We start from the raw sequence: 21,533 nt of genomic DNA on the forward strand, positions 1-21,533 counted from the left end.
TGTCTTGATTCTCCACACTTGCCTTGAAGGAGTTTCTACCATTGATATATCAATGACTGGAAGTGTGCAATTTTGGGAGAAGGGTGAAGAATTAGGACTCAGCCTTGTGTCTCAGTAGATGTGTGGCCTTATTCATGACTTACGGATCTTGGGAGCTCATTGGTGTGCCAGCGCTCCACACTCTGACCCTTGTTCTTAAGGCAGTCCATCCAATGGCGGAGGGTGTCTCCCTGTGAGTGACAGCTCAGGCACACTCCACCTGTAAACATGATAAGCAGTGTCACCATGGGAACCTTTCAGGAGTTCAAAGTCTCAATGGAATATCTGCACAAAAGTTTGGCTTCTGTGGGTATAGGGATGTGTCAAGATGGGATTTGACTCTCTCGCTCCTGCTCTCTAGCCATCTCTCTCTCTAGGTCTGTGTGTGTATGTGTGTATGTGTACGTGCATGTGTACAAAGTGAAGAGTCTCACCTATGAAGTCATTGGATCGTCCCAAGTCGTAGTCCCAGACAGTGACCTCCAGAGTCTTATTGGACAGCTCTGACATGGATATCTCCTAAAATAACTCCTATAGGGTGTGAGGGAACCACAGGAGAGCCCATTCAGTAAGAGTAGGAGGAGGTTGCTACTGGACAGTGATCTATGGTCAGCTTTAGTAGGATTTGTGAGGGGTAAGCTGATCCCAGATCGGTGTCTAAGGGCAACGTCTACTCGTAGCTGTGACATTACCTACAGAAGTACTGTAAACAAAATGGGGGGAAAAAACGAAACCATACACACACACAAGGAAAGGGCCCGCATTCACAAAGCGTCTCAGAGTAGCAGTGCTAAAGCTATGAACAGACGGAATTTGATCCTAGATCGTCACTCCTACTCCAAGCACCTATACTCCAAGCAGCTTTATGAATACGGACCCTGATGTCACTTGTTATGCAAAATGCTTTCCACTGTTGATCCAACTACTCCTTGGCAACATGAAAGGGAGATGTATGGGAGGTCATTGAGAACTAGGAGACATGTCACAACCATAGTTTTAGAAATAAGTGATCTGGAGACATACGGTACAGTATATCCCATCTATTAATTAACAACCAGATATGAGCAGGAGCACTATCATCAGATGGGCCTGTAACTGAGCCTTATATTGTCTCCACTTGGAGTTGAATTTAGGCAGTTATAGGTTCCAGACTAGCCACATCGCTGCAATTATATCAAGGCCCTGTGATAGGGAATAGAAATAAAAGGCTTAGCGTTATTACTTCGCAATGCCCATGCTGTAGGATGAGAGGGGGAGAGAGGGAGGGGTGACAGAAATATAGAGATGAGAGAGCCAACCAAAGGACCTTACTGACATGCTTACTGTAAGTCTTTGTCAACACATTGATGTGTCAGTGGTAAAAGTGTTCAGACGATTGCAAATGATTATCGATTGTTAGAATTCAATTCAGATGAAAGGGATGTAGAGGATGAGGGAGAGAGATTTTCCTATGAAAAGGGAGAGGGTAGAAGAGGTGATGAATACTGTATACTAGAACTGAGCGAGATAGTGGGATATTGGACTGGACATCTCATTAGCATTGACATTAAGATTGACCCTCAGAGAGAGCATTGCTAGAGCATATGCTACAACACACTGCATGCCTGGCACTCATGGTGCCAGTCTCCCCTGGAGACCCAGCAGGGACATACCTCATTGAATTCAGGGTTAAGGGTCTTTTTAATCACAGACGTCTTGTGTTTGGATTTCTTCTGTGTGTCGGGCTTCAGATATCTGAAAGAGTGAAAGATAGAGAGGGAGGGAGGGGAGTGAGAGAGGGGAGAAAGAGGTTTAGGAAAAAGAGAGTAGGAGGGACAGTATCATAGATTGACGCACAAACACTCAATCCCTCAAATGTGTGTGTGTGTGTGCGTGCGTGCGTGCGTGCGTGCGTGCGTGCGTGCGTGCGTGTGTGTGTGTGTGTGTGTGTGTGTGTGTGTGTATGACAGAGCCTGTAGCAGTGTGTGTGGGGGGGCAGGCGATAGTGAACTAAGCTCTCGTCTGTTCCTGTGCCATTTTGCCTAGGGAGGAATTAAATGCTTTGGAGCATTTTAAGAACATTCTTAAACAGATGACACAAGGAAAACATTTAAGAGGAACATGGATGATGGAAAAAACAGACATGCTCTATGCCTTTCTCTTTATCACACGGATGCTCTCTTGCCACCCAGACCAATTGAAGTGAGTGATGGTCTTCTTGGGCCCCATTCAATTTCAGGCTCAAATTAAATCAAACTTTATTAGTTACATGTGCCGAATACAACAGGTATAGGTAGACCTTACAGTGAAATGCTTACTTACGAGCCCTTAACCAACAGTGCAGTTCAAGAAAGAGTTAAGAAAATATTTACCAAATAAACTAAAGTAAAAAATTTAAAGTAACACAATAAAATAACAATAACGAGGCTATAAACAATTTGTTATTTGTACATGTAGGTAGGGGTGAAGTGACTATGCATAGATAATAAACAGCGAGTAGCGGCAGTGTAGGGGGTGTCAATGTAAATAGTCCGGTGGCCATTTGATTAATTGTTCAGCAGTCTTATGGCTTGGGGGTAGAAGCTGTTAAGGAGCCTTTTGGTCCTAGACTTGGAGCTCCGGTACCGCTTGCCGTGCGGTAGCAGAGAAAACAGTCTATGTGGTGCAGCTGTAGAACTTTTTGAGGATCTGAGGATTTGAGGATCCCATGCCAAATCTTTTCAGTCCCTGAGGGGGGAAAGGTGCTGTCATGACCTCTTCACGACTGTTTTGGTGTGTTTGGACCATGATAGTTTGTTGGTGATGTGGACACCAAGGAACTTGAAACTCTCAACTTTGTTGGGGCGGTAAGCGAATTGGAGTGGGTCTAAGGTATCCGGGAGGATGCTGTTGATGTGAGCCCTGACCATCTCCCCTGGTGCTTTCAAATCTGATAGAACTGGATAGTGGATTGGTCTAGATTCATGTAACATGGTGATGCTGACAGCTATCCTTCAAACAGGACAATAAAAGCTTCCATTGTATTGATTTCCCGACCGACCAATGCCAAAAAGGAAGGAGTTAGGAGAAGGTGAAAGGATCCTAATGGATCTAGGCCCAGGTCATCTCTACTACCCATATTCACCCCTCTCGCTTCACTCTTTAACCTATTCCAACTCTCCTCTCCTTTCATCTGAAAACCCAGTAACCCCCCCTTCTTTCTCCTTCTTATTTTTGATTTTCAATGCTGCCAGCCACACGGTTTGAACACTTTACTCCTGTCTGCTTTTGTGCTCAATTACAGCTGGTAATTGATGTGTTCTTGACACTAAGACTTTGCTGCGTTTGATATATTATACTGTTAACTTGTCATTTATAACGTCCTCTCAATCTCCAGCTTCTTCAATTCCTGCTTGGCTTGAATAAGAATGCCTGAAGCTTAAGGAAAACTCTCCTCCTCCTCCTGGTCAGACATTGTTGAGTGCCAGAATGAAGATATTATAATGGAAAGGAGAACGGATGTTTAAGAATATTTTAAAAAATCAATCAAGTCAAGATCGGTCGTCAGTCACCTCTAGTGTGCTGTGTCTACACGTGTAAATCATTGTTTCGTGGTAACGTTTTGGCAGCGAGGGTTTTCTCAAGAGTATAGGACTCTCTATTCAATCCTTAGTGCTGAAGATCCACTTCATAGTGTGATTGACAATTAAAGGCTATGCTCCCGCATTCGCGGAGACTACATTCACAGTATACGTCGCATTTTTCGACTCAATCGGGAATCACCTTTACATTTTTATGAGGATCCTCAGTGATACAGATTGAATCCAGCCCCTAGTCTCTCAACAACTTCCTTCAATGACGTCTAACAGTCTATTATCTTCTTCGTGATCCTTGGTTTCTCTGTAGTACGTTTACAGCCCCAGGAGATTAACATTCACTGCAATGTATTTTTCTTTAAGAGTCTACGACGTACCCATGCGTCAATCTAAGTAACATAATAAAACAATCCCCACCCAGAATCTGTCATTTTAAGCTAGACATATCGGGTTTTCAATCCACGGCATCCGCCTATGTCAGCCTTCCGCGTCTGGTTTGTCAGACCGTGAGACATCAAAAACGTCTGTAGTGTCTGTTTGGCCTACAAATTAAAATGACCCCTCTATGGAAAGATGAGACTCTCATAAACACGATTGACTCGTCTGAAGGTAACCCATACAAATGAATGGAAGTATGGAGGTAGTTTTGTGCCAACAAAAATAAGGGGTTAAATATATGTGTAAAAAAGAAAAAAATCCTGAGCTATCTCCTAGATATAGGACAGACCCTCCAAAACTTTATTCCTTATGATATTTTTTTTTTCAATTCAATATTTTGCAAAATATTTTTTTTACATTTTCAGGGGGATACCTATAAAGGGGTCGTAAAATGCACTTATTGATGAAGCCGATGACTGAGGTGGTATACCCCTCAATGCCATTGGATGAATCCTGGAACATATTCCAGTCTGTGCTAGAAAAACAGTCCTGTAGCGTAGCATCCGCATCATCTGACCACTTCTGTATTGAGCGAGTCATTGGAACTTCAAAAAGTTGAAGAAGGCCCTGACCTACCTTGTAAATAGTCATCAGGTAAAGGAAGAAGATTGTGATGACATCATTTGACAATACTCACATTTTATTGATGATATTGTCCAGGCCCAACACTGAGTTTGTAAACTTTGATCCTGTCCAAGACAGCGTGGACACATTTTTACATGAGTATATATCAAAGGAGAAAGAGCTCAGAAATCTATGGAGACTGCCACCAACTCCTCTTACTGTCACACGGGCAAACCTCAGTAGAGCGTGGATTCTCCATCAATCGGCAGATTGAAGTGGAGAACTTGAAGGAAGATTCATACGTAGCACAGATCTGTATAGTTGACCACATAAGAGCTGTGGGTGGCATACATAATGTGTGCATTGACAGGCTGACACATCAAGAAGAACAGAGACAGAGAAGAATGGATGAGCTAAACAAAACTGAAAAAGAAAAGACATTATAGATGATATAGATGAACTTAAAAGGGAAGAAAATAAGACTGACAGATGACATAAATACTCTCGAGACCTCTGCAGACAAATTTGCCCTCAAAGCGGAGAGCACAGGCAACCTCACTCTTATTGTCAAGTCCAATAGCTTGAGAAAGGGTCCTAAAGATAAGAACACAAATAGCTGAAATAGAAACACTACTCAACAAAAAAGTGAATGATCTCAAAACGAAACATGAAGCTAACGATAGTGCTAACAGGCAACTATACATAGTCAAGATCCCACAAAGCACAAAGGGAAAATGGCTGCCTAAAAATGATCCCCAATCAGAGACAACGACAAACAGCTGCCTCTGATTGGGAACCATACATGGCCAACATAGAAATATAATCACCTAGATGACCCACCCTAGTCACACCCCAAACTAACCAACATAGAGAATAAAAAGCTCTCTATGGTCAGGGCGTGACAGTACCCCCCCCCCCCTCCCCCAAGTTGCGGACTCCGACCGCAAAACCTGACTCAATAGGGGAGGGTTCGGGTGGGCATCTATACCGTCGGGGTCGGCGCCGGTGAGGGGCGACACACCCACTCCGCTCACGGACACGTTATCCTCAATGGCGGCTCTGGTGCGGGGATCGTCGCCGGATGCTCGCTGGAGGTTCCGGACCGCAGACCGTCGCTTGGAGGTTCCGGACCACAGACCGTCGCTGGAGGTTCCGGACCACGGACCGTCTCAGGAGGTTCCGGACCATGGACCGTCTCAGGAGGTTCCGAAAGCTCTGGACTGGGAACTGTCGCCGGAAGCTCTGGACTGGGAACTGTCGCCGGAAGCTCTGGACTGGGAACTGTCGCCAGAAGCTCTGGACTGGGAACTGTAGCCGGAAGCTTTGGACACGCTTGGTGCGTGGGGCCGGCCGGGCTGGTGACACGCACCTCAGGGCGAGTGCGGGGAGGAGGTACAGGATGCACTGGGCTGTGAAGGCGCACTGGGGATACAGCACGTAGAGCCGGCGCAGGATATCCTGGACCGAGGAGGCGCACTGGAGACCAGGCGCCCTGCTAACAGGCAACTATACATAGTTAAGATCCCACAAAGCACAAAGGGGAAATGGCTGCCTAAATAGAATCCCCAATCAGAGACAACGACAAACAGCTGCCTCTGATTGGGAACCATACTTGGCCAACATAGAAATATAATCACCTAGATGACCCACCCTAGTCACACCCTGACCTAACCAACATAGAGAATAAAAAGCTCTCTATGGTCAGGGCATGACAGCTGGTGCTAATGAAACAAACGGGGAGTTACTTATCTCTTCAACTCATAAATAAGTCTCTATCGCTCAACTTACACAATATATTGTTTTGCTGTGCTTTGTTAGAGAAGGCAAGATACCATGTAGTCTGCCATCACTGTAACACAGCACAATTGAGAAGTGTTCACACATTCAAGCCTCTCTCTCTTTTTAATTGTTGTCTGTGAACTTCTATAAAGCCTGCTAGTTCTCATTATAAAAATTATCAGTGTTGTAACAGTAAACAACCTTGATCCATGTCTCAAACTATGCCATGTTGGGTCCTTGAATTTGAGGGAATTAGGTGCAGACCTATTCACATTGAGCGTCACTAACTACTTACTGGTGGTGGAATATTTCTCAAGATAATGTATGCAGGTATAGCTCAGCTCAGCCTTTCGAGGTCCACATATGTCATTGCACATTTGAAAGCTATGTTGCCCGCTACGGGACAGCAGATACATCAGTGACAGATAATGGGCCACATTTTTCAGGGAGAGACCTGCAACACTTCGCAACAGACTATGGCTTTGAGCATGTGACGAACAGCACTCGGTTTCCCCAGAGCAACGAGCCGTTCAGACAGTCAAAAACCTGCTGAAGAAGGCTGCTGATCCCTATCTGTCATTGCTCGCCTAGAAATCTACACCTCTAAGCAATGGATACAGTCAAGCGGAACTAGTCGCCTGCACACTACCTTACCAGCCACGTTAGAACCAGTACTTCCAGACTTCAGGAAAGCTCATGCTACATCAAGAGACATTGGGTGAGAGACATTTCCAGCCTGTCCTCAGGAGACAATGTGTGGATCACTGAAGCAAAAGTACAGGGCACAGTGACATCTGCACTTCGCAATCCCTGCTCTTACCTTGTCAGCGAGCCACACTGCACACTGCCATCATTTGGTGCCAATGCCTGCTACAAAGAACAACTGCGAAGACAGCCAACAGTTGCAGCTACCTGAGGAGGACATACCTACCCTTCCCAGGCAGACTCAGATGTCTACCTCTGTGAACTGTTAGGTCACACCTGCCTTTGTGAGAACAAGATCAGGCGGAGAAGTTATAAAACCAAAGAGACTTTGAGTGACTGAAAGTAACGTGTATAAAAGTTTAAAGTAGTGGGGACAGTTTAACAGAAATATTTGTTAAATAAAATAACAGTGAAATGTTTACGTGATAAACTGAACTTTAGTAAAAAGCCAGACTGGGAACAGGTCTGTTTTACAAGGGCAGAATAACCCCTTATAACCTGCTGAGACAAAGGCAGGCTACCCTTGGTTCTCCAGAAAGGGAGATGTGGCGTAATGTTAATGTTGAGTAGTGACTTAGATGGGGGCTGGAATGTCACAAGAAGAAGGCGGAAGCCTAGGTATGCTTTACATGCTGACTAGACCGGACGCGCATGTTCATTTTGTCCATTCACACCAGACGCAATCAGGACACAAAGGTTGAAATATCAAAATGAACTCTGAACCAACAATATTAATACGGGGACAGGTCGAAACGCATTAAACATTCATGGCAATTTAGCTCGCTAGCTTGCTGTTGCTAGATAATTTGTCCTGGGATTTAAACATTTGGCTGTTATTTTACCTGAAATGCACAAGGTCCTCTACTCCGACAATTAATCCACAGATAAAAGGGTAAACCTAGTTAGTTTATAGTAATCTCTCCTCCTTCAGTCTTTTTCTTCTTCTTTGGACTTTGTATTGCAGTTGGCAACCAACTTTAAGGTGTATTACCACCAACAACTGGACTGGAGTGTGGACCTCATTTCATCTTTCAATCACACGCTGTTAAACTCAGCAAAAAAATAAACGTCCTCTCACTGTCAACTGCATTAATTTTCAGCAAACTTAACATGTGTAAATATTTGTATGAACATAATAAGATTTAACAACTGAGACATGAACTGAACAAGTTCCACAGACACGTGACTAACAGAAATTGAATAATGTGTCCCTGAACAAAGAGGGGGTCAAAATTAAAAGTAACAGTCAGTATCTGGTGTGGTCCCCAGCTGCATTAAGTACTACAGTGCATCTCCTCCTCATGAATTGCACCAGATTTGCCAGTTCTTGCTGTGAGATGTTACCACACTCTTCCACCAAGGCACCTGTAAGTTCCCTGACATTTCTGGGGGGATGGCCCTAGCCCTCACCCTCTGATCCAACAGGTTCCATACACGTGCTCAATGGGATTGAGATCCGGGCTCTTCGCTGGCCATGGCAGAACACTGACATTCCAGTCTTGCAGGAAATCACTCACAGAACAAGCAGTATGGCTGGTGGCATTGTCATGCTGGAGGGTCATGTCAGGATGAGCCTGCAGGAAGGGTACCACAAGGGAGGAGGATATCTTCCCTGTAACGCACAGCGTTGAGATTGCCTGCAATGATAACAAGCTCAGTCCGATGATGCTGTGACACACTGCCCCAGACCATTACAGACCATCCACCTCCAAATCAATCCTGCTCCAGAGTACAGGCCTCAGTGTAACGCTCATTCCTTCGACGATAAACATGAATCCGACCATCACCTCTGGTGAGACAAAACCGCGACTCGTCAGTGAAGAGCACTTTTTGCCAGTCCTGTCTGGTCCAGCTACGCTGGGTTTGTGCCCATAGGCAACGTTGTAGCCAGTGATGTCGTGGGAGGACGTGCCTTACAACAGGCCTACAAGCCCTCGTCCAGCCTCTCTCAGCCTATTGTGGACATTCTGAGCACTGATGGAGGGATTGTGCATTCCTGGTGTAACTTGGGCAGTTGTTGTTGCCATCCTGTACCTGTCACGTAGGTGTGATGTTCGGAAGTACCAATCCTGTGCAGGTGTTGTTACAACTGGTCTGCCACTACGAAGACAATCAGCTGTCCGTCCTGTCTCCCTGTAGCACTGTCTTAGCCGTCTCACAGTACAGACATTGCAATTTATTGCCCTGGCCACATCTGCAGTCCTCATGCCTCCTTGCAGCATGTCTAAGGCACGTTCACGCAGATGAGCAGGGACCCTGGGCATCTATCTATGGTGTTTTTCAGAGTCAGTAGAAAGGCCTCTTTTAGTGTCCTAAGTTTTCATAACTGTGACCTTAATTGCCTACCGTCTGTAAGCTGTTAGTGTCTTAACGACCGTTCCACAGGTGCATGTTCATTAATTGTTTATAGTTCATTGAACAAGCATGGGAAACAGTGTTTAATCCCTTTACAATGAAGATCTGTGAAGTTATTTGGATTGTTACTAATTGTCTTTGAAAGACAGGGTAATGAAAAAGGGCTATTTCTTGGTTGCTGAGTTTAGATTAGATGAGACTAACTAAATGGGAACAACCATCTCAGTAACGGGTGCAATAAGTCCATCTACTAACGCGTTGGATTAGTTTAGAAAAATGTTATTTATGCAAAAATACACAAACAAACAATTGAAAAAATCAACCTGCAATAGAACATGCTGGGAAATATAATAATGATGGGCATAGTTTTTCAGAGCATGATGATTGAATCTTTATATTCAAAATATGTAACGTTATACTAGATTACCAGTGTCTGCACATGTACCCTAAAAGGTACTGAACAGTACCATGTGAGATTATACATTGTCTACCTCTGAAGGTACATTATGTGTATTTTATTTAAATATTTTTGTACCCCTGGGAACAATACTGTACCCTAACCATACCCTTTTTTCTGAGAGTGTGATCCACGAATGCAGTCAATGCTAACCCGGTTCAACCGGGGCATTAATCGAGTCTCCTCAATGAGAGAAGAATGATAACCATTGCGTGTTATGCCTCATTATACCATATTATTCCTTGTCATTTCTGTCTTAGTATCTGGGTTCCTTTGTACCCTCCCCTTAGACATCAGTAAGGAGGTGGAACAGCTGCGGGAGGCGTTGCTGTTAGGGAGTGCCCGTGTGGAGGCAGAGTTAGAGACCAAGCGGTGGTCGGAGCAGGGCAGGAAGCTGCAGAAGTTCAGACCCTGGAGATCACCCAGCTGAAACTGGACAGGTAGAACAACCAGGAGGCCATCAAAAGATAGGAGGGGTGAGTGTGTGTGTGTGTTTGTGTGTGTTTATAACTGTGTTATGTGTGCGTCCCCAGGTTACAGCACGAGGTGAATGTCTTTGAGCAGGAGTGCTACGCTGCATGCATTCTGGGATACGGTTACCATTGTTACCACATATTCTACCACATTTATTGGCACATAACTAACTGTCTAAAATTGCACTCTATTTCCGCCTTTATATACTTTTGCCCAGAGCCTAAGTAGTAGTGCATTAAATAAGGAATAGGGCACCATGCCATTTGAGAATTACCCCAACTCTAACACTGATTCTCCACTCTTCCTCTCCTCCTCACAGACCCTGCTCTCTCTCCCTCTGTCCGAGAGACTGGACTCTTCAGCCCAGCTTCCCCTCTCTCCCCCACACTGGATCCCCAGGAGACAGACTCTTCTCTGGAGGGCCAAGCCCCAAACGGCTCTTTTACAAACCGTAATGGCCGCCACACTGTGGGGAATGTTGATGACTTCCATGCCCTGCAGCAGCAGATCCTAGAGGGACACATCCTCATTGGCAAGATGGAGGCTGCCCTCCAGGCCACTGCCAACCACGCCCTGCTGGAGCTCATCCTGGATAAGGTGAGAGGTCAGGGGTCATTTAGAGGTTAGAGGAGCAGCAGACATTTTACAGAGGAGTTAATGATCCCAAGAGTAACTTTTAGATCCTTGGTTTAAATTCATTAAACTCATGCGTCATCTCAGTAGTACTGTATACAGTATAGCCTGTTGAACTGAAAATATGTCACACGTATTGTTATCCTGTGTTTTAGTTAGATTTGTTTAGTCAAACTGTCTGTGCATGTATCTTTCTCTGTGTGTCAGCCTGCAGACTCTGGCTAGCACTAAGACCCTGCGGCAGATCCTTGAGGAAGCCAACTCCTTGCTCAGAATGTTCTGGAGGGCAGCCCTGCACAGTTGTGAGGGTACCCTCCGAGCACCATGGTCAGAAACACATACTCCTTATAAAGCATTCATAAAGCATTCATAATGCCTTCATATGCATGACATACAGAGACAATGGGTCACTCTTTGTGTTTGTTTGTAAGAGTTACATTAAAGGGAATTGCTTTCGCTGTTAGCGTGTTATGTGTGTGAAGTTACTGATCATTGTTTAGAGTTTGTGTGCTTTAGTGGTGACTTTGTTAATACATGTCACGTCACTCCAGGTGCAATCAGAGAGGGGTCACACTCACTGCTCTTTACAGGTGTGTGTAGATGTTTGAAATGTGACGGTGTATTTTTTGACTATTTGTGTGTGTCTAGGAGCTGTCTCTAAAGGCCTAGCCCAAACCATGAAAAACAGCCCCAGACCATTATTCCTCCTCCACCAAACTTTACAGTTGCCACTATGCATTGGGGCAGGTAGCGTTCTCCTGGCATCCGCCAAATCTAGATTCGTCCGTCCGACTGCCAGATGGTGAAGTGTGATTCACCACTCGAGAGAATGTGTTTCCACTGCTCCACAGTCCAATGGGGGCGAGCTTTACATCATTCCAGTCGACACTTGGAATTGCACATAGTGATCATAAGCTTGTGTGTGGCTGCTCGGTCATGGAAACCCATTTCATGAAGCTCCTGATGAACAGTTATTGTGCTGATGTAGCTTTCAGAGGCAGTTTGGAACTCGGTAGTGAGTGTTGCAACCGAGGACAGACTGTTTTTACACGCTCCAGCACTCGGCGGTCCTGTTCTGTGAGCTTGTGTGGCCTACCACTTAGCGGCTGAGCCGTTGTTGCTCCTAGACGTTTCCTTTTCACAATAACAGCACTTACAGTTGACTAGGACAGCTCTAGCAGGGTAGACATTTGACAAACTGACTTGTTAGAAAGGTGGCATTCTATGAAGGTGCCACGTTGAAAGTGAATGAGCTCTTCAGTAAGGCCATTCTACTGCCAATGTTTGTCTATGGAAACTGCATGACTGTGTTCGATTTTATACACCTGTTAGCATAAGGTGTGGCTGAAATAGCCGAATCCAGATAAGATAAGTATTCAATCCCCTGAGTCAATACATGTTATAATCACCTTTGGCAGCGATTACAGCTTTCTGGTAAGTCTCTAAGCTTTGCACACCCGGATCTTACAATATTTGCAATATTTATTATTTTAAAAATCCTTCAAGCTCTGTCATGTTGGTTGTTGATCATTGCTAGACAGTCATTTTCAAGTCTTGCCATAGATTTTCAAGCTGATTTAGGTCAAAACTGTAACTAGGTCACTCAGGAACCTTCAATGTTGTCTTGGCAAGCAACTCCAGTGTATATTTGGCCTTCTGTATTAGGTTATTGTCCTGCTGAAAGGTGAATTTGTCTGTTGGAAAGCAGTGTCTGTTGGAAAGCAGACGAACCAGCTTTCCCTCTAGATTTTTGCTTGTGCTTAGCTCTATTCTATTTATTTGTATAATAAAATACTCCCTAGTCTTTGCCAATGACAAGCATACCCATAACATGCAGCCACCACCGTGCTGGAAAATATGAAGAGCTTGTGTGTTGTGTTCGATTTTCCCCAAACATAATGCTTTGTATTCAGGATATAAAGTACATTTCTTTGCCACTTTTGTTGCAGTTTTACTTTTGTGCCTTATTGCAAACAGGATGCATGTTTTGGAATATTTTTATTCTGTACAGGCTTGTTTCTTTTCACTCTGTCATTTAGGTTAGTATTGTGGAGTAACTACAATGTTGTTGATCCATCACAGCCAGTAAACTCTGTAACTGTTTTAATGTCACCATTGGCCTCATGGCAACTGATTTAGGAAGGATGCCTGTGTCTTTGTAGTGACTGGGTGTTACGTTCCCACAAGACAAACTCAATATGTCGCTCACAACAATGAAAATCTCTTTGATAACCAAAACAAAACCGAAAGGGGTTCTGAAAGGCACCGTTTTCCACATTTAATTACGTTACAGCCTTTTTCATCATCTAGCCAATACCATCCCTACGATGAAGCATGGTTTCAGTTTTTCAGTTGCACGAAATGGGAGACTAGTCAGGATCGAGGGAAAGATGAACAGAGCAAAGTACAGAGAGATCCTTGATAAAAACCTGCTCCAGAGAGCTCAGGACCTCAGACAGGTGGCAAAGGTTCACCTTTCAACAGGACAAGGACCCTAAGCACACAGCCAAGACAACGCAGGAGTGGCTTTGGGACAAGTCTCTGAATGTCCTTTAGTGGCCCAGCCAGAGCCCGGAATTGAACTCAATCGAACAGCTCTGAAGAGACCTAAAAATAGCAGTGCAGCGACACTCCCCATCCAACCTGACAAAGCTTAAGAGGATCTGTAGGATAAGAATGGGAGCAACTCCCCAAATACAGGTGTGCCAAGCTTGTAGCGTCATACCCATGAAGACTTGAGGCTGTAATCGCTGCCAAAGGTGCTTCAACAAAATACAGAGTAAAGGGTCTGAATACTTATGTCAATTAGATATTTCAGGGGTTTTTTTGCAAACATTTCTAAAACACTGTTTTTGCTTTATAGGGTATTGTGTTTAGATTGATGAGGGGGAAAAAACGATTTAATCCATTTAGGAATAAGTCTAACGTAAAAAAGTGTGGAAAAAGTCAAGGGGTTTGAATACTTTCCGAATGCACTGTAAGTCAGTGATTGAGCACCAGTGGACACTCCTCAAAGGAGGAAGGGGAGGACCATCCTCCTCAGTGAGTTTCATAAAAATAAAAATGTTCTAACATTTAAAAAGTAATAATTTTGATATAAAATTATACTAAATATTCACGTCACCAAATAATTGATTAGACTTACTTACACGGTAATTATGACAGCTTACGGTGGACATCCTCCAACCTATCAGAGCTCTTGAAGCATGACTCTTGAAGCATGGCTCTTGAAACTGACATGTTGTCCAACCAATCAAAGGATCAGATAATGTATCTAGTACTGAAAGCATTGTAGCACTGCAGTGCATACAATGTGGTGAGCAGTTGACTAAAAGAGAGAAAAAGACAATAGTTGAAGTTTTTAACAAATTAATTTCTTCCAAAATAAGGAGAAGCAAGAGAGAGATTAAAAAAAAATATATATATATATTTTTTTAGAGATTTCATATTTTTTTCAGTTTCATTTACTTAGCAAGCGAATGCAGCTAGCTAGTTTAGCCTACTCAAACACACGCATCTCAGATAGATATCAAAAAGAATATCCAACACTGGAAGTGAAGGTAAGTTTTTGGTTTTACTAATTTATTGCCACCGTGGCCTGGCATTGTAACTGCTAAACTATATTGCATGATTGTAGTGGGTTTACTAACACGTTAGTACATGTTGCCTATGTTGTGTCTTTGGCTATGCCGGATTAAGTGATATGACATGCTATTCTATAAAATAATTTCTCTGTAATTAATAATACCTGATTGAGCTAATCATGTAAATGTAATTAACTAGAGAGTCGGGGCACCACGAAAGAATATTTATAGAGCTGTTATCTTCCGAATAAACTCTTAAAGACCTAGTAATATTTTACATCAATAGCAGTCAATATTAATCGTCATATTAATTCAATCTCATCTGAAAGTTGTAAATTCTTGGTTATCTGCACGAACCCTGGCTAACAAGTTGAATCAGCAATACAAAATTGGGTATAATTATTTATTTATTAAATACCTAACTAATCACACAGAATTACATATACACATAATTAATCAACTTGATTACAAATTACGTCATAAAGGAAAACGTCCCTAGCGGGCGGAACAGATATGACAGCTTGTTACACAAAAGAAAAGAAGCTGGGTTTGAGTGAAAGAGCGGGAAGACTGAGGAACAAATGGTGAAGCTGTGCTGTCGTAAATACAGTATCTTATGCATTCTAAATTACCGCCCATTTGGAAAAGGAAAATGCAATAAATATTTACTCTGAGCTGCGCTTCGGTAGGTTGGTGGTAGATGGAAGGCCGTGTTGCCAAACCGAGTCCTTTGTCCTTGGTGGTCCTTGAATGTCTCTGGTGGTCAATTGTATACGTTGTAGTAATGTGTGAGATAGACGGGATACTCTGTCTGTTCCTTCCTAACCCTCGTTTGCAGTTGCTGTTGCTAACTCAATGGCTAGGAGGTATCACTTCTGTAGTGAATAAGAGTTTAAAGTTCATACCATTCGCAACCAAAGCTCACGCTGATGTTGGCTTCGTTCTGTAGTTATTATCTGAACCATTCTGACATCGGACCGTCGTCCTCACATCCTCGGAACAGGAGGTTATATTGTCGTCAAGGCTTTATATAGGAAGGGAGAGGAGGGCGTGTTTGAAAAGTTTTATAGCCCATGTCCCTTCACAGGGGCGGGCCACTGATTGAGCACCTTATGAAAACCCAAATCTCACATTTTAGAAGCTAAAATCACATTTCATCCCATCACGAATAATGTCATATTCAAACATTTAAATTGAACAACAATTCCATGTGAATCCGATAACTCTGATGTGTAGATTTTCCACTGTAGAGTTTGTCATCCTATCATTGATGAGAATGTCTCAGATGACATCCGAACTGACATCCTATTCATTAAGTATCACCGCATATGTTCAATTGGTCAGATGACCAGAATATAGTTCATTTCCCCCCACCTTCTGATGTTCCCAGAATCTCTTTGTTAACCAAGGGTTTTGCAAATGTAACATCAGTAGGGTAGAGAGAGGAAAAGGGGGGGAAGAGGTATTTATCACTGTCATAAACCTACCCCCAGGCCAACGTCATGACACCTATAAAGTCAGCTAATATGGTGACAACAGTGTGTGTAGCGTTTAGCGGTTATGATATAAAGGTTTGGCTTGGAAAGGTTTCTTAGCCTGGTCACAGACAGCTGATATGTTGTGCACTGAAGTTAACAAGTGAAGGGAAAAGGTGAGAGGAGGAGAGCGCATAGATGCGAGAAGGACTTTACAATGAGTAAAGTGATCATGCTGTTTGTATGTGGCTGCTATGAAAGTGAACTGTTTGCACGTTATCATGATTCTGTTGAAAAAGTTTCTTAAACAGAAGCAAACGGAATGAAACGTGGATAAACATATCTGAAATTGTCCAATAGAAACTCTTGTTTGTAATTGTTGGACTAATGATTACACCCTAGATCAGGTAGACGCACGCAATAGTGTGCAAGGCGGTATTGAATGTGTCACTGTCACCTTGATTACTCAAATGTTTCTCTCGACCTGTGCACCTACGTTGTAAACTTTAATTCATAGGCTAGGTTGTAACAACCTCATGATGGTTATCGGGAAAATTTGAGTATCATGTAGTAGCCTAAACCTATTGATGTTACATTGAGCTGGGTGAATGGAATATGAATGACAGTCATCCAACATGCTGTAATAGAAATAAGGCCATTATCATAAAGAAATTGTCATCCCTCATCTTAAATGTCACTGACCACCACTGGTATCAAGATAAGGTGACTCAGAAGCATTTGATTTTGCAATCACATTTATTATTTTGGATTTGTGTGCCCATGATAACTGTTTTCAACCCATAATATAAGGAGACATGAAATGTTACGCAGGCATATTTCTGAGATCTCTATACAAAAACACTGTCCAACAGCTAGATCCAAGATTCTTACAGAGTTTAAGTTCAATGTCTAATTTAACTGATTACTTAACTATAACTTACTCTTTTTTCATGATGGGAATAACATAACATGCTCCACCAAAGGCTTTTGAAAAAAAAATGGGTGTTAGATGATACTGGCAGCCTTTTTATATCAGTTTCCCTTTTAGAAGACCATGGAGCTCAAGGACACACACTTTGTGAGTGCATTTGATAGCAAATTTTGTTTTTGCAATTTAGAAATAGGGAATTACTTTTAAAACAATACACAATCTAACTGTCATGTAGGCTATATCTCCTTGAAATATATCTGTGAAACTAACCTAGTATAAAAACCCTGCCTAACATCAACTAATTTCAGCTCAAGGGTAGCCTACATTTTCAGACGCAAAGAGATGCAAAGTACCAGACTTAAGTTATTTTCTCATTATTCATTTAGTTTAAGCAGTTGAACGAGCAGTCAAGGAAATTGCTGTTCTTTTACATTTTCCTTTCTTTGTCAAGGGTTCTTCAAATAGTACATTTCTTGACAATAACCCTTAATTCTTTGGCACAAATGTATTTTCTAAACTAGAGCATTCCCAAAGAAAGGACTTTAACTTGACACAAATCGGTTACTGCCACCTATTGGCTTGTTTGAAGATTGCAGCCCATGACACCTTCCATGAAGACAAATTCAGAATTAAAGATGTCCTCCAGTGATGTTGGAAAAGTAATATCCCAAGTATAAAGACAGTAAAGTACACACACCAAAAGGTAAAAATAGGTTTTAAGCAAAATAGGGTTTAGACAACTGCAAATTTCAAGGAATAGGGCATACAAGGAGTTGGTTGGATGGGAAGTTGTGACGTCAGCCTCAGCCTTGCTTGAGGAACACTAGAGGAAAGCCCACTCCCGTGCCATGTCATGACTTACCTGGACAACCTATTGAGATGAACCTTTTGTTAATAAGTAATTCAGGTGATAAATGAGTTGAAAAGGAGACTGGAGTAACACTTTAAACCTAGACTTAATACAATTTATGAAAGCATTTATTTTCAAAACACTTTGTAAAATAAATCAATTTTAAGAACCTCTTTGCTTTAAAAAAACATTAAGTGACAAATATCATCAATTAAGACTTAAAAACAAAACCACATTGATACTGAAACACAATGCAGCCTGCAACCACTCCCATTACTCCCCACTTGTTTGGGAAGGTCGTCCAGAAGACCGCTTGCACGGTGGTCTACATCACCTTCAGTGGAGGTCTACCCATGACTGAGGTGAACAACCAATATGGGGGCCACTCCCACTCCATACCATCAGCTCTATGAAGGAGAGGACTGAAATCCCCCTTCACTGACGCTAGAGTCAAACTCATTGGCAGCATGTGACCCGTCCTCATATTCACCCCTCTCTACATTGGAGTTCACCGTCTGTCTGCCCATCTTGTTTTGTCACCAAGGCGGCCATGGTCGGTTGCCAGTGTTAGCCGTCCGATTTGCCCTGAAAGGAAAGACAAATGCACTTTGGTTACGGTTCTGCCTAGTGGACCGTTTGCTACATGAGGGCACTTGAGGGTGGTAGGAACAGAGTACCAAGATAGAAACAAAACAATGCCTTAAAAATGGTATTTAGTAGGTCAATAAGCCTACAAAAATATATATAATTCACTGTAGAGGAAATGTTGAATATTCACTTCCTCAGACTTCATATTGTGTACCACACTTGTTTGAAATTGTGAAGTGCATTCAAAGATTGGAGGGGGTGGCTTACCTCCATTTAGTCACTCCTTGGCCTTCTTTTCAGTGTTCTGAAGTTTCTCTATGAGCTTGCGCTCGTGGCCTCCGGGGTTGGGTCGGTTGGTATTGTCGACGGCTTCCTTCTTTGACCTCCCCTTGCGGCTAGCGCCACCTGGAAACAGTGCAAGTTCACAGTTCAGATTGTGAGGCTTTGAAAACAATAACACACCCACTTGCCCCCAATGCAACATTGTAGCAGTCAACATGTGCCACTTGCAACACGTTGAGGAGTTTGGAAACTTGAGCGTTCTTCATAGATTGAACCTCACCGACCCATAGAAATGGAATGAATCTTCAAATGATTTGTGGCTACCATTATTTGATGGTCATAACTTGATAATTCATTGCACAAACAAACATAAGAATTACTGATTCTTACTTGTGTATTTTTCTGAAAGGTTGTAGTATTCATATTCGTCGTAGTGTTGTTCTTCAAAGTGGGTTGGCTCAACATTCTTCACGTCTACGAAACTTGCCATAGCGACGCTTCTATAACTTTAGAAAGCAGTTATTTTTCCACGGGTGTTTCTCTTTCTTTCAACTCTGGAAATGAGTGGTTTTCTGCACTTGCCCATGTGCTTAATAAAGCATGGTCGCTCCTCCCTTTCTCCTTGTTATGAGTCCTTGGCCCTTGCCTGAGTCAGTGAAAGTTGCATGAGTTTTTGGTAAATATTTGACGCCAACTGACTTCCAAGGTCACCCATGTTTGTTTTTTTTATCAGGTGCCCTTTATTGATTTCATTTGCTATTCATCTTGTGGTACATGTTTTCTTTCATTCTCTCTCTCTCTCTATTAGTAGCCTGTTTGTATTTCTGTAATCTATTCCATTGCACAATTATGCTTACTTTCTTTCTATTGGTCTTCTTCCAATAGTCATTTATTTTACATGGTCAATTAACACATTTCTTAATTCTAAATGCACCTAGTTTCCTTCACCGACATGGTTTATCTGCCCTATCAACCCCTCCCTCCTCGGAGACAAAGATTAGATGAATAATGTTTTTCCTTCAGTCTTATCAACATCTGTGGTTCAAAACTCACACTTCTCACATTTTCTAACAGACCCCCTTTTCTTTGTTTGTCCTCCATTTGTCTGTCAGGGCTCCATCCAAAGGGTGCTTGAAGGTGAGGTGTGTGAATGTGAGCATGGGGAACCAACTTTTGGTGACAATGCAAACCTGTTGATAGATTCTGGTTGTTCAGTAGGCATTGAACCCATTTTGATCGCAGTTCTATAGCACCCATGAAATCCCATTGTGTGTGTGTTCTCACGTGTGCATGTTAGTAGAGAGGAAATTAAATGTATGTGGCACTATACTGTATAGCGAATACATGTAGGCCTACATAAAGGAATATATATATATACAAATATATATACAGTGGCTTGCGAAAGTATTTACCCCCCTTGGCATTTTTCCTATTTTGTTGCCTTACAATCTGGAATTAAAATAGATTTTTTTTGGGGGGGGGGAGTTTGTATCATTTGACTTACACAACATGCCTACCACTTTGAAGATGCAACATATTTTTTATTGTGAAACTAACAATAAATAAGACCAAAAAACAGAAAACTTGAGCGTCCATAACTATTCACCCACCCAAATTCAATACTTTGTAGAGACACCTTTTTCAGTAATTACAGCTGCAAGTCTCTTACAGCATGCCCGTTCTTTAAGGCAAAACTGCTCCAGCTCCTTCAAGTTGGATGGGTTCCGCTGGTGTACAGCCATTAAGTCATACCACAGATTCTCAATTGAATTCTCACTGTTCCTTCAATTCTGACCAGTCCCTGCTGAAGAAAAACATACCCACAGCATGATGCTGCCACCACCATGCTTCACTGTGGGGATGATGAGAGGTGTTGGGTTTGTGCCAGACATAGCGTTTCCTTGATGGCCAAAAAGCTAAATTTTAGTCTCATCTGACTAGAGTACCTTCTTCCATATGTTTAGGGAGTCTCCCACATGCCCTTTGGCGAACACCAAATGTGTTTGCTTATTTTTTTCTTTAAGCAATGGCTTTTTTTCTGGACACTCTTCCGTAAAGCCCAGCTCTGTGGAGTGTGCGGCTTAAAGTGGTCCTATGGACAGATACTACGATCTCTGCTGTGGAGCTTTGCAGCACCTTCAGGGTTATCTTTAGTCTCTTTGTTGCCTCTGATTAATGCCCTCCTTGCCTAATCCGTGAGTTTTGGTGGGCAGCCCTCTCTTGTCAGGTTTGTTGTGGTGCCATATTCTTTCCATTTTTTAATAATGGATTTAAGGGTGCTCCGTGGGATGTTCCACGTACTTCTTCTTCTTCTTCTCTCTACTTCTCCACAACTTTGACCCTGACCTGTTTGGAGAGCTCCTTGGTCTTCATGGTGCTGCTTGCTTGGTGGTGTCCCTTGCTTGGTGGTGTTGCAGACACTGGGGCCTTTCAGAACAGGTGTATATATACTGAGATCATGTGACAGATCATGTGACACTTAGATTGCACACAGGTGTACTTTATTTAACTAATTATGTGACTTCTGAAGGTAATTGGTTGCACCAGATCTTATTTAGGGGCTTCATAGCAAAAGGGGTGAATACATATGCACGCACCACTTTCCATTGTTAATTTTTTTGAATTTTAAACAAGTTATCGTTTTCATTTCAGTTCAACAATTTTCGACTATTTTGTGTAGGTCCATTACATGAAATCCAAATAAAAATCCATTTACATGACAGATTGTAATGCAACAAATTAGGAAACACGCCTAGGGGGATGAATACTTTTGCAAGGCACTGCAGGTACAGTTGAAGTCGGAAGTTTACATACACCTTAGCCAA

The 21,533-nt window shown here is 42.6% G+C and overlaps 1 protein-coding gene and 1 long non-coding RNA gene across 2 annotated transcripts; one reads left to right on the forward strand and one right to left on the reverse strand.

Annotated features, from left to right (window-relative positions):
* The first annotated feature begins 10,206 nt into the window (after nucleotides 1–10,206).
* LOC110521882 lies at nucleotides 10,207–11,718 on the forward strand. Its single transcript, XR_002473228.2, has 3 exons — nucleotides 10,207–10,367; nucleotides 10,685–10,962; nucleotides 11,206–11,718. It is a non-coding gene; the product is annotated as an uncharacterized LOC110521882 (long non-coding RNA).
* Nucleotides 11,719–16,802: 5,084 nt separating this feature from the next.
* Nucleotides 16,803–19,289, reverse strand: LOC110521883 (nuclear protein 1). Its single transcript, XM_021599818.2, has 3 exons — nucleotides 19,099–19,289; nucleotides 18,694–18,831; nucleotides 16,803–18,423 (listed from the first exon to the last, which is right to left on the reverse strand). Exons 1-2 carry the CDS (start codon nucleotides 19,196–19,198, stop codon nucleotides 18,704–18,706), a joined length of 228 nt encoding a protein of 75 aa, XP_021455493.1. The 5' UTR covers nucleotides 19,199–19,289; the 3' UTR covers nucleotides 16,803–18,423; nucleotides 18,694–18,703.
* Between the last annotated feature and the right edge of the window lie 2,244 nt (nucleotides 19,290–21,533).

This window comes from Oncorhynchus mykiss, chromosome 30 (assembly GCF_013265735.2).
Source record: "Oncorhynchus mykiss isolate Arlee chromosome 30, USDA_OmykA_1.1, whole genome shotgun sequence".
In the NCBI taxonomy this organism is placed as follows: domain Eukaryota; kingdom Metazoa; phylum Chordata; class Actinopteri; order Salmoniformes; family Salmonidae; genus Oncorhynchus; species Oncorhynchus mykiss.

Excerpts from the sequence above, each read along its gene's own strand:
- LOC110521883 (XM_021599818.2), bottom strand. The coding sequence starts at position 19,198 with ATGGCAAGTTTCGTAGACGTGAAGAATGTTGAGCCAACCCACTTTGAA. Across the intron at positions 18,832-19,098 it reads CCTTTCAGAAAAATACACAA|GTGGCGCTAGCCGCAAGGGG; the intron begins GTAAGAATCAGT and ends CACTGTTTCCAG.